Below are 16,419 nucleotides of genomic sequence, written 5' to 3'. Positions count from 1 at the left end.
TTGACATGTAGAAATATCATTTCTACCGAAAACAGTGATTGATCAGGTTAGTAATGTCTGACTGCTATTATTTTGAACACAACTGTGTGTGTGTATATATATGGAAGAAGGCTCTTGTGAGCCGAAACGTCGCAAAAGTTGCCATATTATGGGTGAATAAAAGTTCACTATTTTCACTTTCAATTGGAGTGCAGTCCTATTTCTACAAGCTGTATTATTGGGGTATTGCCGCTGCCCTTGTGGACATTGCACCCGTTCCTCGGTTGGTGCTCCCGCTGGACTCTTTTACAATATATATATAATTTACTGTGTGTGTGTATATGTGTGTATATATCTATATATATATATATATATATATATATATATATATATATAGACGTATGTGTTTATGTTCCGCGAAAACTCAAAAATGCAACCATCCATTCCAACTAAACTTGGTATACACATCCCTTGCTACCTGGGAAGAAATCTTGTGGGGGTCTCAGCTCGTACCATTTATTATTATTATTATTATTAATATTATTAAAGCCCCATTCATTACATAGTGCTGTACTGTACATATGAGAGGAAGGAGGAGGTATACATACATAATACATACAATTGCACTAATCATAAACAAATGAGTTACAAACTGGTACAGAAGGAGAGAGGGCCCTGCCCGTGAGGGCTTACAATCTACATGGTATGGGAAAAGGACACAGTAGGTGCGGGTGAAGTTGGTCATGGCGGTATAGAGGCAGCAGGGTCACTGGTTGTAGGCTTGTCTGAAAAGGTGGGTTTTCAGGTTTCTTTTGAAGGATTCCACTGTAGGTGAGAGTCTGATATGTTGGGGTAGCGAGTTCCAGAGTATGGGGGATGCGTGGGAGAAATCTTGGAGGCGATTGTGGGAAGAGGAGAGAAGGAGGTCTTGTGAGGATCAGGGAGTGCGTGTGGGGATGTATCAGGAAAGTAGCTCAGAGATGTAGGGAGTGGACAGGTTATGGACGGCCTTATATGTATTTATTAGTATTTGAAGTGAATTTGCTGGGCAATGGGGAGCCAGTGAAGGGAGAGGCAGAGGAGTAATAGGGTGAGAGGTGAATTAGTCGGGCAGCAGAGTTGAGGATAGATTGGAGGGGTGCGAGAGGAAAGTGCTAGATGGAAGGCCACAGAGGAGAGTGTTGCAGTAGTCTAGGTGGGAGATGATGAGGGCATGTACAAGCATTTTCGCAGATTCAAAGTTAAGAAAAGCGCGGAGGCGGGAGATGTTTTTGAGTTGGAGGCGGCAGGTGGTGAAAAGGGCTTGGATGTGCAGTCGGAAGGAAAGGGCAGAATCTAAGGTCACTCCAAGGCAGCGGACTTGGTTGACCGGGGATAGTGTGCGGCCAATGATCGTGATAGATAGGTCTGTTGAGTGGGGTTGAGCAAGATGGGGGGGGGAAAGATGATGCATTCTGTTTTATCCATGTTAAGTTTTAGAAAGCGAAAGGCAAAGAAGGATGATATAGAAGATAGACATTGTGGGATTCTTGATAGTAAGGTGGTGATGTCTGGACCAGAGAGGTAGATTTGTGTGTTGTCAGCATAAGAGTGATACTGAAAGCCATGGGACTCTGAGCTGTCCCAGGCCAAAAGTGTAGATAGAGAAGAGCAGGGGTCCTAGGACAGAGCCTTGCGGGACACCAACAGAGAGGGAAAGAGACAAGGAGGTGGTGCGGGAGTGGGAGACACTAAATGTCTGTTCTGTGAGGTATGATGTGATCCAGGAGAGGGCCAGGTCAGTGATGCCAAGAGATGAGAGAGTTTGCAACAGAAGGGAGTGGTAAACAGTATCGAAGGCAGAGGACAGGTCAAGGAGAAGGAGAACAGAGTATTGTTTCTTGGTTTTGGCTGTTAGTAGGTCATTGGTGACTTTGGTAAGGGCAGTCTCAGTCGAGTTGTGGGGTCAGAAGCCAGATTGTAGGCGGTCAAAGAGGGAGCAGGAGGAGAGGCGAGAGGACAGTTCTGAATGGACATGTTCAAGTAGCTTTGAGGCATACGGAATAAGTGATATGGGGGCGAAAACTGGACAAAGCAGATGGGTCAAGTGAAGGCTTTTTGAGGATGGGTGTAATGGTAGCATGCTTAAAAGCAGAGGGGAAGACACCAGAGGTTAGTAATAGGTCGAAGAGATGAGTTAGGGGTGGGATAAACACTGTGGTGAGGTTAGGAATTAAGTGTGATGGGATTGGGTCAAGTGCACAGGTGGTCAGTGCAGAGTGGAGAGTTTTTCTTCTGTAAAGGTGGAGAAGCGGGTTTTGGGAGAAGAGGACCGAGCAGTTGTGTAGAGGGTCCGTGGGGACTGTGTACTAAAGCTTTCTCTGATGGTGACTATCTTTTGTTTAAAGTATTTGGCAAAGTCCTCAGCTGAGATGAGAGGAGAGGGTGGGGGCGCTGTGGGACAGAGAAGGGAGTTAAAAGAGTTAAAAAGTTGTTTAGAGCTGTGAGCTAGGGAAGATATGAGAGATGAGAAGTAGACCTGTTTTGCATCAGCGAGTGAGGATTTGAATATGAGGAGGGATTGCTTGTATGCGGAGAAATGATCTTTAGAATGGGATTTCTTCCATCGCCGCTCAGCAGCCCTGGAAGCTTGTCTGAGTTTTTTGGTCAGGTTGGTGTGCCAGGTTTGTCTGTTAATTTTTTCGCTTTTGTTGTGTGTGAGGGGGGCAACAGTGTCCAGAGCTGTACTTATTGTGGTGTTATATAGGGTGGTGGCAGCATCTGGGTCTTGGAGGGAACAGATGGCAGAGAGTGGGAGAAGAGAGTCAGAAAGCAAGCGAAAGTCGAGAGGTTTAAGATTCCTGCCGGGGGGTGCTAGTGTGTGGACCGGGGGAGCTGCAGAAGAGACCAATGAAGAGAAGGTGAGTAGGTTGTGGTCGGATAGGGGGAGAGAAGAATTAGAAAGGTTAGATAGGGAGCAGAGGCGGGTAAAGATAAGATCCAGAGTGTGGCCATCTCTGTGGGTGGGAGCTGAAAACCACTGTGATAGGCCGAAGGAGGAAGAGGGTGACAGGAGTTTAGAGGTGGCCGAGTGTCAGGTGTCAATAGGGTGTTTAAAGTCACCCATGATGATAGTGGGGAAAGAAAGTGTAGTAGCGAGGTGTTAAAGTGGTCAAGAAATATGTTGGTTGGGCCTGGGGGGTGGTAAATAATGGCTACTTGAAGGTTGGAGGGAGAGTAGATGCGAACAGAGTGTACTTCAAATGAGTTGAGCGTAATGGAGGGTGGCAGTGGAGTTGGGCTGTAGTAGCAGGTGTCTGATAGGAGAAGACCAACTCCTCCACCATGTTTGCAGCCGGGGCGGGGGGTGTGAGTGAATTGAAATCCACTATATGAGAGTGCAGAGGGTTTTAGCCCTACCGTTCCCAAGATATTCCCAAAAAATGACCTGCATTAATACAAGCCTGCCAGGCTTTTCACTTAAATCCTAGCTGCCATACACATGGTCACATGTCCCTTATCAGCCAATAGAAGCTCACAGGTCCTACTACAGGTTGCGATAACAACTGATCACAGGTTTTAGCAGTTCGCAGGTCCATAAATATTCAGTCATATGCCGTATGATGGCACAACTACACTGCTACATGCATGGGAGGCAGGGGCCACTATTAAATGGACGGGGGCTGTGGAGTTCACTGTTAAAGGGTCAGGCACTGTGGAGTTCACTGTTAAAGGGGCGGGTACCGTGGAGGTTACTGTTAAAGGGGCGGCCACTGTGAAAGTCACTGTTATTTAATATAAAATTGCAATAAAGAAATACCCGAGCAACGCCGGGTCATCAGCTAGTATATATAGAACAGTAAAACTTTAAATGGGTTTTCCCACTTAAGCAAATAGCATTTATTATGCAGAGAAAGTTTCTATGCCAGCAAAGGAAGCAATATGGACAATCACAATACATTAGTAAGTGCCTTGTATTAACTTTCTCTACATGATAAATACCATTTGGTGAAGTGAGACATTTAAAGGGAATCTGTCACCTAGTTTGAGCATATTAAACTGTTAACATAGCAATGTTCAATAAAGTACCTTTATTCCAGCATGTGTCTTCTTTCTTTTTTTCAAGTTTTCATTTTGATCAAAAAGCGATTCAAATATGCTAATTAAGCTCCAGAGGGGCGTTATTCCTCTCCTCTAGTGCCCAGTAACTGACGAAACTGAGCCAAACGGATCCGTTCTGACACAATGTAAGTCAATGGGCACAATAGAAAACAGATCCGTCCTCCATTGACTTTCAATGGTGTTCATGACGGATCCGTGTTAAAGATAATACAAATGGATCCGTTCTGAACGGATGCAGACGGTTGTATAATCTGAACGGATCCGTCTGTGCAGATCCATGACGTATCCACACCAAACGCGAGTGTGAGAGCAGCCTAATGGCCATATTTTCACCTTAGTCAGATTACTAATTGATATTAGATATATAGCAGTCTTAACCTCATCCATAATGGCCCTAAATACTAATATATACAGTGGATTAAAAAAAGTCTACACACCCCTGTTAAAATGTCAGGTTTCTGTGCTGTAAAAAAATGAGACAAAGATAAATAATTTCAGAACTTATTCCACCTTTAATGTGAAACTATATAACTTAATTGAAAAGCAAACTGAAATCTTTTAGGTAGAGGGAAGAAAAAATATAAACCTAAAATAATATGGTTGCATAAGTGTGCACACCCTTAAACTAATACTTTGTTGAAGCACCTTTTGGTTTTATTACAGCACTCAGTCTTTTTGGGTATGAGTCCATCAGCATGGCACATTTTGACTTGGCAAGATTTGCCCACTCTTCTTTGCAAAAGCACTTCAAATCTGTCAGATTGCGAGGGCATCTCCTGTGCACAGCCCTCTTCAGATCACCCCACAGATTTTCAATCGGATTCAGGTCTGGGCTCTGGCTGGGCCATTCCAAAACTTTAATCTTCTTCTGGTGAAGCCATTCCTTTTTTGATTTGGATGTATGCTTTGGGTCGTTGTGATGCTGAAAGATGAAGTTCCTTTTCATGTTCAGCTTTCTAGCAGAAGCCTGAATGTTTTGTGCCAATATTGACTGGTATTTGGAACTGTTCATAATTCCCTCTAGCTTAACTAAGGCCCCAGTTCCATCTGAAGAAAAACAGCCCCTTGGCATGATGCTGCCACCACCATGCTTCACTGTGGGTATGGTGTTCTTTTGATGATGTGCATTGTTGTTTTTGGGCCAAACATATCTTTTGGAATTATGGCCAAAAAGTTCAACCTTGGTTTCATCAGACCATAACACCTTTTCCCACATGCTTTTGGGAGACTTCAGATGTGTTTTTGCAAAATGTAGCCTGGCTTGGATGTTTTTCTTCGTAAGAAAAGGCTTTCGTCTTGCCACTCTACCCCATAGCCCAGACATATGAAGAATACGGGAGATTGTTGTCACATGTACCACACAGCCAGTACTTGCCAGATATTCCTGCAGCTCCTTTAATGTTGCTGTAGGCCTCTTAGTAGCCTCCCAGACCAGTTTTTTTCTCGTCTTTTCATCAATTTTGGAGGGACGTCCAGTTCTTGGTAATGTCATTGTCGTGCCATATTTTCTCCACTTGATGATGACTGTATTCACTGTGTTCCATGGTATATCTAATGCCTTGGAAATTCTTTTGTACCCTTCTTCTGACTGATACCTTTTAACAATGAGATCCCTCTGATGCTTTGGAAGCTCTCTGTGGACCATGGCTTTTGCTGTGGGATGCGACTAAGAAAATTTCAGGAAAGACCAACTAGAGCAGCTGAACTTTATTTGGGGTTAATCAGAGGCACTTTAAATGATGGCAGGTGTATACTCTGCTCAGAAGCCCTGGGCAGATAGGCAGGGAGTGCTTAATCTAAAGGAGAGAGCTAACCTCCAAACACACTCTAAACATGATTTTGAATGTGATTGCTTAATTCTGAACACAGCTACATCCCCAGTTATAAGAGGGTGTGCACACTTATGCAACCACATTATTTTAGTTTTTTCTTCCCTCCACCTAAAAGATGTCAGTTTGTTTTTCAATTGAGTTGTACAGTTTATAGGTCACATTGAAGGTGGAAAAAGTTTTGAAATTATTTATCTTTGTCTCATTTTTTTTACAGCACAGAAACCTGACATTTTAACAGGGGTGTGTAGACTTTTTATATCCACTGTATATACATATTGCCCTGTCTGACGGACATCGGTACACTAAACTAAAAACGTATGGCAGCACACCATTACACATGCAAACACTAGAACTAAGGATTAGGGATTATTCTGGATTAAAGCGGTATTGTACCTACTATACATAAAAAATAGAAGCTCTTTGCGCAAATTTTTGATCAAACGTGTGTCGAGCCCACCTACTGGCATCAAGGTGGCTAATACAGATAGGTACCTGACACCTAACAAAACTGCCTCTCCTGAGCCTAACCTAAGCCTACAATGTTCAGGGCAGTACCAGCATTTAGGAATTATAAAAAAATAAAAAAAATGAGGATGACAGGCTAATTTACAAGATTAGGCAGAGAGAGGCCAAACAAGTTATAAGAGCTTCTAAAGCACAGGCAGAAGAGAAATTAGCTCAGTCGGGGAAAAAAGGTGATAAGACATTCTTCAGATACATAAATGAAAAAAGGAAACTAAAACAAGGAATTACAAAATTAAAAACAAAAGAAGGAAGGTATATGGAAGAAGATAAAGAACAAGCTGACTGCCTCAATGAATACTTCTGTTCAGTCTTTACGAATGAAAATGAAGGAAAAGGACCTCAGTTAGGAAAGAAGATTAATGAATCTTTTGATGCATGTGTCTTTACAGAGGAAGAGGTTCTAAGTCAGCTGTCTAAAATCAATACAAATAAGTCACAGGGGCCTGAAGGGATACACCCAAAGCTATTAAAAGAGCTCAGCGGTGAACTAGCAAAACCATTAACAGATTTATTTAACCAATCACTGGCAACAGGAGTCGTTCCTGAAGATTGGAAATTAGCAAATGTGCCGATTTCACAAGAAAGGTAGTAGGGAGGAATCGGGCAACTATAGGCCAGTAAGCCTGACATCAATAGTGGGGAAATTAATGGAAACCATACTTAAGGAGAGGATTGTGGAACATCTAAAATCCCATGGATTGAAAGATGAAAAACAGCATGGGTTTACTTCAGGGAGATCATGTCAAACTAATCTTATTGATTTTTTTGATTGGTTGACTAAAACAATAGATGGAGGAGGTTCAGTAGACATCGCTTATCTAGACTTCAGTAAGACTTTCAATACTGTCCCACACAGAAGGTTTATCAATAAATTACAGTCTTTGGGCTTGGACTCCCATATTGTTGAATGGATTAGGCAGTGGCTGAGGGACAGGCAACAGAGGGTTGTAGTCAATAGAGTATATTCAGACCAAGGTCTTGTTACCAGTGGGGTACCTCAGGAATCTGTTCTGGGACCCATATTGTTTAATATCTTTATCAGCGAAATTGCAGAAGGCCTCGATGGTAAGGTGTGTCTTTTTGCTGATGACACAAAGATTTGTAACAGGGTTGATGTTCCTGGAGGGATACACCAAATGGAAAAGGATTTAGGAAAACTAGAGGAATGGTCAAAAATCTGGCAACTAAAATTTAATGTGGATAAGTGCAAAATAATGCACCTGGGGCGTAAAACCCCAAGAGCAGAATATAAAATCAGTGATACTGTCCTAACCTCAGTATCTGAGGAAAGGGATTTAGGGGTCATTATTTCAGAAGACTTAAAGGTAGGCAGACAATGTCATAGAGCAGCAGGAAATGCTAGCAGAATGCTTGGGTGTATAGGGAGAGGCATTACTAGTAGAAAGAGGGAGGTGCTCATGCCGCTCTACAGAGCACTAGTGAGACCTCATTTGGAGTATTGTGCTCAGTACTGGAGACCATATCTCCAGAAGGATATTGATACTTTGGAGAGAGTTCAGAGAAGAGCTACTAAACTGGTGCATGGATTGCAGGATAAAACTTACCAGGAAAGATTAAAGGACCTTAACATGTATAGCTTGGAAGAAAGACGAGACAGAGTGGATATGATAGAAACTTTTTAATAAATAAAGGGAATCAACAAGGTAAAAGAGGAGAGAATATTTAAAAGAAGAAAAACTGCTACAAGAGGACATAGTTTTAAATTAGCGGGGCAAAGGTTTAAAAGTAATATCAGGAAGTATTACTTTACTGAGAGAGTAGTGGATGCATGGAATAGCCTTCCTGCAGAAGTGGTAGCTGCAAATACAGTGAAGGAGTTTAAGCATGCATGGGATAGGCATAAGGCCATCCTTCATATAAGATAGGGCCAGGGGCTATCCATAGTACTTAGTATATAGGGCAGACTAGATGGGCCAAATGGTTCTTATCTGCCGGCATATTCTATATTTATACTCTGCTCAGAAGCCCTGGGCAGATGGGTAGGGAGTGCTTAATCTAAAGAAGGGAGCTACCCTCCAAACACACTGCAAACAAATTTAGACTAGCACATCCATAGTCACAGGTGCACATCCATAAAGCTAGCATGCAGACAGTAACCCAAAATATATGGCAGCACACCATTTCACATGCAAACACTAGAACTAAGGATTATGGATTATTCTGGATTAAAGTGGTACTATACCGACTATATATGAAAAATGGAAGCTCTTTGCGCACATTTTTGATCAAATGTGTGACGGGCCCATCTGCCGGCGTCAAGACATCGGTACACAGTCAGTGATGAACAGTGACAGTGTATGTATGCCCGGGCACTCACTAACTAGCCACCAGGAGAAGCAGGAGATCACTGCCAGCTCTCCTGAATCTCCTGGTGGCTTGTTAGTCAGCATAACAGGCCTACAGATCGCATGTACACTGTCATCGCTCAACACTGACAGTGTACCGCTGTCAGTTGGATAGGGCACTATGTATGTATATATATGTGTGTGTGAAGACAGGTTCTCCAGGGCAACTCACTGGCAAAAAACAACTTCATGGGCAGTTTGCAAAATCATATTGCAAAAAATAATCAGTATCGCTTGCCCTACACATTTAACAAAAATAGATAAATATGAAACAGCTACACATTAAGCACCTTGAGAAAGCATCCAAAGACGCAAAATAGCCATAGTCTGTATACCTGATTGTCCTGCTCGATTGTCTCATAGCACGGTTTTAATGGAATGAAATAAATAGAATTTTTATTGATTGGTGAGAGTTGTGGATTTATTTTTCCTATTTATCTTACTAAATCTATCATGAGCTTCATTTTTTCCACTGAGCACCCACCGATATGTGCGGAAATAAGGTTTGAGAGAATCAAGCTTCGTTGTTAATGCTGTTTCCGTACAGCATTAAATGTATTGGCTCTGTGTGGCCAAACTTCGTCTCAGGCCAAAGTTGGACGAGACTTCGGTGAATGTCTTCGGTATTCCTATCTGTGTATTTTAAAATAGGAATCCGAAGTCGGCTTTTGGCTCCACGGAGCCCATACATTTTAATGCTGTACAGAAACATCATTAATAGCAAAGTTTTTTTAACAAATCAACTTCAGATCTATGATCCGAATCTCGAAGCCTAGCTGTAATAGCCTCTTTACTCCAAGATGACATATAGTAGTGCCTGCTATTTCTTTGCTTTAGACTGTCTTATTCCTCATGTACACATACTGTGCTATTGATTAATGCAAAGGTTAGCTATGCTTTAAACATTTTCCTTATGAAAACTTTTTTCAATGCCCCTTTGACCTCCTTGTTTCTTAAGCTATAGATGAAAGGATTTAACATTGGAGCTACCACAGTATAGACAACACTCACAACCCTGTCGTAATTTACTGATGACCTAGAAGATGGACGGAGGTACATGAAAGCAATTGTCCCGTAAAATAAGATAACCACAGTGAGATGTGAGGAACAGGTGGAGAAAACTTTGCGTCTTCCATCTGTTGATCGGATTTTAAGGATGGATGAGATGATTCTCATGTATGAATACAAAACTATTAAGAATGGGATTAAAACCGGAAGACCACCTTCTGTGTAGATCAAAAGTTTGTTGACTGAGATGTCTGAACAAGCCAGTAGCAAGAGTGGTGTCATGTCACAGAAGAAGTGATAGATTTTGTTGGACCCGCAAAAGGTCAATGTTGAAGCCATTACACTATGTAGAAGTGAATGTAAAGCAGCCGCCAACCATGAGGAGACCAGCACAAGAATGCAGAATTTTCTACTGATGATCATCATATAGTGCAATGGGTTACATATGGCTACAAATCGGTCATAGGCCATCACTGCCAAAAGAAAGCATTCTGTGCAGGCAAAACACAGGAAAAAGTACAACTGGGTGATGCAACCAATGAATGTAATCAACTTGTCATCTGTTATGAGGTTCACTAACATTTTTGGGACAATCGCTGATGTATAGCACATGTCAACAAAAGACAGATTACCCAAGAAGAAGTACATGGGAGTTTGGAGATGAGAGTCAGTTCTCACTAGGAAAATAATGGTTGAGTTTCCTATAAGGTTAAAAAGGTACATAGCTAAAAATATTACAAAGAGCAAAATCTGTTGCTTTGGAAGGCCCGAAAGTCCAACCATTATGAATTCTGTATTTTGGCTGGAATTCATTTGTTCTGTTGAAAAAAAAAAAATGTATAAGAGTTGAAATAAATGGCAAAAAGATATGGATTAATAAAGTCACACATTCTGTTGTCAGATTCAGTGGCTAGAGAAATTTCCTGAAATTCGTTTCCGGTTTGATTCAATCGAATCAGCCATCAGATTCAATTAGGTCTGAATTGGAATTGCCCTGCAAAGTTGTGTATGACTGTCTGAGATCTCGTAGGACTCTATCGCTAAGACAGCATTAGTAATGTCAAAGTGACAGCAACATATATGGCTGTGGGTAAATGGATGGTAGCCGGTGGTAACAAACACACTGCACTGTCTGATAAAAAAAAAAAACTTTTTAAAGTTTAAAAGTCCAAAAATTATCCCTTTTGAGGGCAGATACCTGCTGGTGTTTATAGACACAGTGGTATCAAGCAATGGCTTTTTAACATACCGTATATATATATAAATAAACCTATATTATGAAGCAAATGAGCGTTCTATTATGGAAGCACTCATTAATACACAGTAGAACCAGGGAGTGGCGAATATATCACTCCTGGTGCTGGTTTTACTCACCAGTCTTTGGTCTTCTGCAGGCAAAGCGATGTGTCCTGCAATTTGTGACATCATGTCCCTGACCTCTGTATCAGCAAGCAGTGTCTTGGTATCAGCACCAGATTTGTAGAAGATGATTGAATGATGTGATGAAGATTGATAATTTACAAATTAATGTAAGAAATTGAACTGTGTAGCTGAAGCAACACTCACAGTAATGGCGGCCTGTGCCTGCCTAACTAACACACTCACTGACTGAGTCTGACTTCTATCTTACTCTAAAAATCTGTTTATTGTAAATCTGTCTCTTCTCATTATGAAACAAAGCTCAGTCGAGAGAAAAATAAAAATTTATTAATACCCTAGAAGCTGTTCGAAAGCAGCATGGTTAATACCACGGGTCTCTAAAATGTTGTCACTTCTCAGGCGTTCCATTTATTATTTCACCCCATAGCTGCTACACTTGGCACCACAATGGGCCTCAAAATGCCCATGGTGCTCTTATACTCCTGAGCAGTCACATACGTTTAGACAAAAGAATAGTGCTACATATAAGGCCAGAGTCGGCAATCTTGCCAATTTAAAAAAACAAAACAAAGCTGTTGCGCTCAGTGTGCCCTGCAATACAGGAAAGTCATATAACACAAACTGTAAGTGACATAAACCAAATCAATTTAATTTACCATTCAGTCTGACTCTTCTCCTTGACTTTGCAAAGACGATCCAGCTGTGGTTCAAAGGAGGTGACCTTCAGCTGGACACAGGCCTCAGTGGTCTGCACTAAGCCTGCTTCATGAGGGGCAGAGGATGGCATCGAGAGATCTGCTTGCACAAATATGGCAACCCAAACACTGACAGCATTGCATATGCAATGATGTTCCAACATATTTCTCTGGAAGTGATGTCCAACACATGAAAAGGAACTCTGTGATGTGTGCAACATGTCAATGCTTCTCTGACTCTGTGTAAAGGACCAATATATGGGGACCCCACAACCATACACTTAGGGTGCAACCACACGGAGCGGTCATGATCCGGTCGAGTTGGGGCCGTGCTGCCTTATTAAAGGCACAGCGACGTGCCAGCAAAATATGGCCTGCTTGCCATCTTAGGCCTATGTGCCCTGATATAGAGTGTTTCTAAAACCAGGAAACAAAATATTGGGCAAGGAAATGCATCTATGTAAAAATTACAATTTTTCACTTTGCACCATCTGCTGTGCATTGACTTTTGAGGAACATCTGTGGAGTCAAAATGCTCACAACCTCCGTTAGTGAGGGGTGAGGTTGCTAAAATGGAGTCATTTCTTGGGTCTTATTTTTATTTAACCTCAGAGCCTCTGCAGTTGTTGGTCACTGCTGTATAAAATACCAAACTAGTCCTCAAATGCACATGGTGCTCTCTCTTCTGAACCCTGCACTGTGCCCAACCAGCAGTTTATGACCACATAGGGGTATTGCTGTGACATCAAAACTTCATACAATTGAAATACAATGCAAGTTTCATGTGCCAATAAAAAAAAAATCTATGACGCAACTGTGGAGTCAAGCCAATCACTGTACCCCTATGTGAATTCCTTAAAGGCTTAAGTTTCCAAAATAGGGTAACTTTATGGGGTTTTACATGGTACTGTTCCTCAGGGCAAATGTGACATGGCTCCCAAAAACCATTCCAGCAAAATCTGTCCACCAAAAAGCCATATCGTGCTCCTTCTCTTCTGAGTAGAACAGTTTATGACCACATATGGGATGTTTTTAAACTTGAGAATCAGGTTAATAAATAATGAACTTTTATTTGCTGTTAACCCTTGTCATGTTAAAGAGAAAAAAAAGAAAAAAAAAGAAAATCTGCACAAAAAAAAGGATTTTTTAAAAATAAATTTCACCTCCATTTTGCTTTCTGCTTCCTGTGGACCACCTAAAGGGTTAACAGTTTCTAAAATCAGTTTTGAATAATTCAAGGGTCAAATTAGCCTTCCACTGTCACTTCAAACCTCAATGTAAATGTCTTTAAAGCGCTGTGGAATATGTCAGCACTATATAAGTGAGTAAAATACCGTACATAAATAAAGCCTGAATTAGAAACATCGTTTCAGAAAATTCTAATTCCCCCCCCACCAAAAAAATGACATTTACAAAATGATGCCAATATAGTGAATGTTAATGAACTGTTTTGTGAGATATCCCTGTGTCTTAAAAGCAGAGAAATTCTAATTTAGAAAATAGCTAATTTATGTAAAACTTTTATTTTATTTTTTCTTATAAATAACGGTAGAACATATTGACTCAAATTTATGATGTGTCACGAGAAAGCAGTCTCAAATGGCTTGGATAAGTAGAAGCATTTCAAAGGTATTACTACATAAATTGACACGTCAGATTAGCAAAAATTGGGGGTCAGAAAGCTGAAAAAGGAGTTAAATGAGCCCGTGCTTACATAGGCCTCCACTACCACAATTCTTTGTTGAATTGAGTATCGCACAATCAACACACTGATGCACATTACTGACCTCCGCAAACTACGAGTGCAATGAATACTCATCCTTTAAAGGGCACGTGCATTGTCAGGGATATTGATGACCTATTCTCAGGATGGGTCATCAATTTTAGATTGCCGGAGGCCAACTTCCTGTATACAGTCGATCAGCTGTTTGAAAGGGTGGCGATGCTCATGCGAGTGCTGCGTCTTCACCAGTGTTTACCTGCACACTGTCTAGCTTGTTTTGGGGGTGCAGTGTAATTACAACCACTCATACCATTCATGTAAGTTGGAGAGAAAGTTGTGAATACTCTCACCACTACTACAATGTAGATGGCTTCAGTGCAAACACTAAAGGGGAAGCTGCATTGGCAATTAGCGCCACAACCCCTTCAAATAACAGATCGGTGGGGATGCAGAGAGTCAGACACTCGCCGATCTGATATCATCAATATCCTGACAATGCAAAACTTCTTTAAACCACTCTGGTAAAAAAAAATATAATAATCTGAGCTCTGGTTGCTATGAGCAAGAAAGACTGTTTTTCTTTAGGAAATTTGTTTTGATGAATAAAGACCAATAGTCATAAATCTCTACAAACCACACAAGGGAAATTGGTTCGTTTTTCATAGGCCATCCCGTAAAATCATACAGCAACTATAGGACTTAGATTAGATTTATTGATCCTTGGAAACAAACAAATTTTTTGCATTTCAAAATACATTTTACAATAAACATCACTGCTTTGTATTGGGATACAACCCCTGCAGCAAATCTGTATTAATTAGAAATTATAATCACTGTTGTATAATACCAAACCAATTCCTTCCCTTTGCTTGAGGATAAAATAAAAAAGGAATCACCCAAATATGACCAGTTTCTAAATAAATCAAATGTTAATGATATTATAAAAGACAATAGTCATATTTTACGCTCAATAGCAGAAAAACCTTTCTTTGCTTTCATTGTCACCAAATAAACAAAGGAAGGAACACTTTCTTTTGACATTTTGACAATATAATGAAGAAAATAATTTTGACATTCAAAGTAATGTTACCTGCTTCAAAATAAGTTCTGAAAATGGACCAAAGAAATGACCGCTGTAGTGTGTGCTAGACACACAGAAAAACACCAATTTCCCTGTGTTTTTATCCTGTATTCATCCCTCACTAGGGATGGCGATTTCCCAAATGTACATGATGGAACATACTAGTAATTCTCCTTGCACATGAGGCATCTCATGGTAGTTAGTCCCAAAGTACAAATTAGGTTTTCACAGTAATAATAATATAACAAAAACAAACGACAGGTGCACTCTGCGGTCTTACTAACCCTCATACTGGTGTAAAATTGAGAATTAGCCAACATATCCAGCTTGGAGGACATGTCTGAGCCCGAGCACCTGCGCCAAGGTTTCTCAAGTAGCTCGGGACCTAACGCTAAACCTACCTGGGCCGTATGGGCGATACCAGGAGCCAGTGGGCGAATTACAGGAGCGCAAGGTCCGACTCAAAGCAATCTCCCAGTAACCTCCAGCATGTGACCATGCATACAATGGGAGGAGGCAGAGAGCTCTGAGCCCCACCCAAGACTGGCTGATATAGCCCGGGCCTCACATGTGCACCAGAATGCTGCCTGTGGATGGAAATAAAGGCACATTCAGACATTCAGGAGTTTCCACACCTCCAAAAAATTCTAAATACAAACTATTTGAGAAACCTTGGCGCGGTGCTCGGGCTCAGACATGTCCTCCAAGTAGGATATGTTTGCTAATTTTCAATTTTACACCAGTATGAGGGTTAGAAAGACCACAGAGTGCACCTCTCTTTGTTTTTGTTATATTATTATTACTGTTTATCACATCCACACATTTGCTATCCTGTGGAGGATGTCTATTGTGGTACTTGTGGTCCGCTGCAGGCATCCTTCATTGTATGCATTTTTCTGGGGATCGCCATTAGCAGCGGACCACAAGTGCAGGATCTGCCCCCCCCGGTATAGATGCACCACTGCATATGGGGTTAAGCACTTCCTGCTTTTTAATACCACGCCAATTTGTAGTTAGGTTTTCACAGCACAAATAATAGCAGTCATGGAGGAGATTTATCATCCCTGGTGTTCCAGAAAACTGGCATCAAAAAGTTATAAAGTTTGGCATGCACCACTTTTTTGGGGGGTTTAGAGCCCTGCTCGCCACTCTTCGTAATAGTGGGTGATAGCTGTAGTGGAGCAAGGGTGCCTGGATGGCAGAAAATTTAGTAAAAATGGCTAACAATGCTACTTCCTGTCCCACAAAGTAAAGTGTGAAGGAGTCTGGTGCACAACCAACTGAGCTTATAAGAGAGCATTCAGGAATAGAATTATTTTTTAATTAATTTAGTGAAACATAATTATTATATCATATACAAATTAATTGTATTATATAACAATTGCATGTTGATGGCTCTGTTTTTTAAGGTAATGTTTCCCTTTTAAGACTACAATATTTCCTATTAATATTTTGTAAATTATTAATAAACTAAAATGTTGTTTTTTGGTATGTGCTTATGAAACCAACAAGAGGCTAAAGTCTTATAACGAATAACATTTAATTGTACCCAAAGTTGTCTGTATCACTCCCACTTTCTCCACCAGTGAAAAAATATAGCTTTAGACTTGTGGCAATAAAAATTAGATATCTGTGAACTTTTACTGGACTTATAGGATTCGGAGCGCGCAGGTCTATTTAGCAGTTGGCATCAGTTGGCATCAGTTGGCATCAGTTGACCTCACAGCCA

At 41.0% G+C, this 16,419-nt stretch overlaps 1 protein-coding gene across 1 annotated transcript; it reads right to left on the bottom strand.

Moving 5' to 3' along the window:
* Positions 1-9,694: 9,694 nt before the first annotated feature.
* Positions 9,695-10,624, bottom strand: LOC122926219 (olfactory receptor 1F1-like). The gene has a single exon (XM_044277592.1). It carries the CDS (start codon positions 10,622-10,624, stop codon positions 9,695-9,697), a length of 930 nt encoding a protein of 309 aa, XP_044133527.1.
* Between the last annotated feature and the right edge of the window lie 5,795 nt (positions 10,625-16,419).

This window comes from Bufo gargarizans, chromosome 2 (assembly GCF_014858855.1).
Source record: "Bufo gargarizans isolate SCDJY-AF-19 chromosome 2, ASM1485885v1, whole genome shotgun sequence".
In the NCBI taxonomy this organism is placed as follows: Eukaryota; Metazoa; Chordata; class Amphibia; order Anura; family Bufonidae; genus Bufo; species Bufo gargarizans.
This window is presented reverse-complemented; position numbering and strand designations above follow the sequence as displayed.

Bases quoted from the DNA above. Each gene is read 5' to 3' on its own strand.
- LOC122926219 (XM_044277592.1), bottom strand. From the start codon at position 10,624: ATGAATTCCAGCCAAAATACAGAATTCATAATGGTTGGACTTTCGGGC.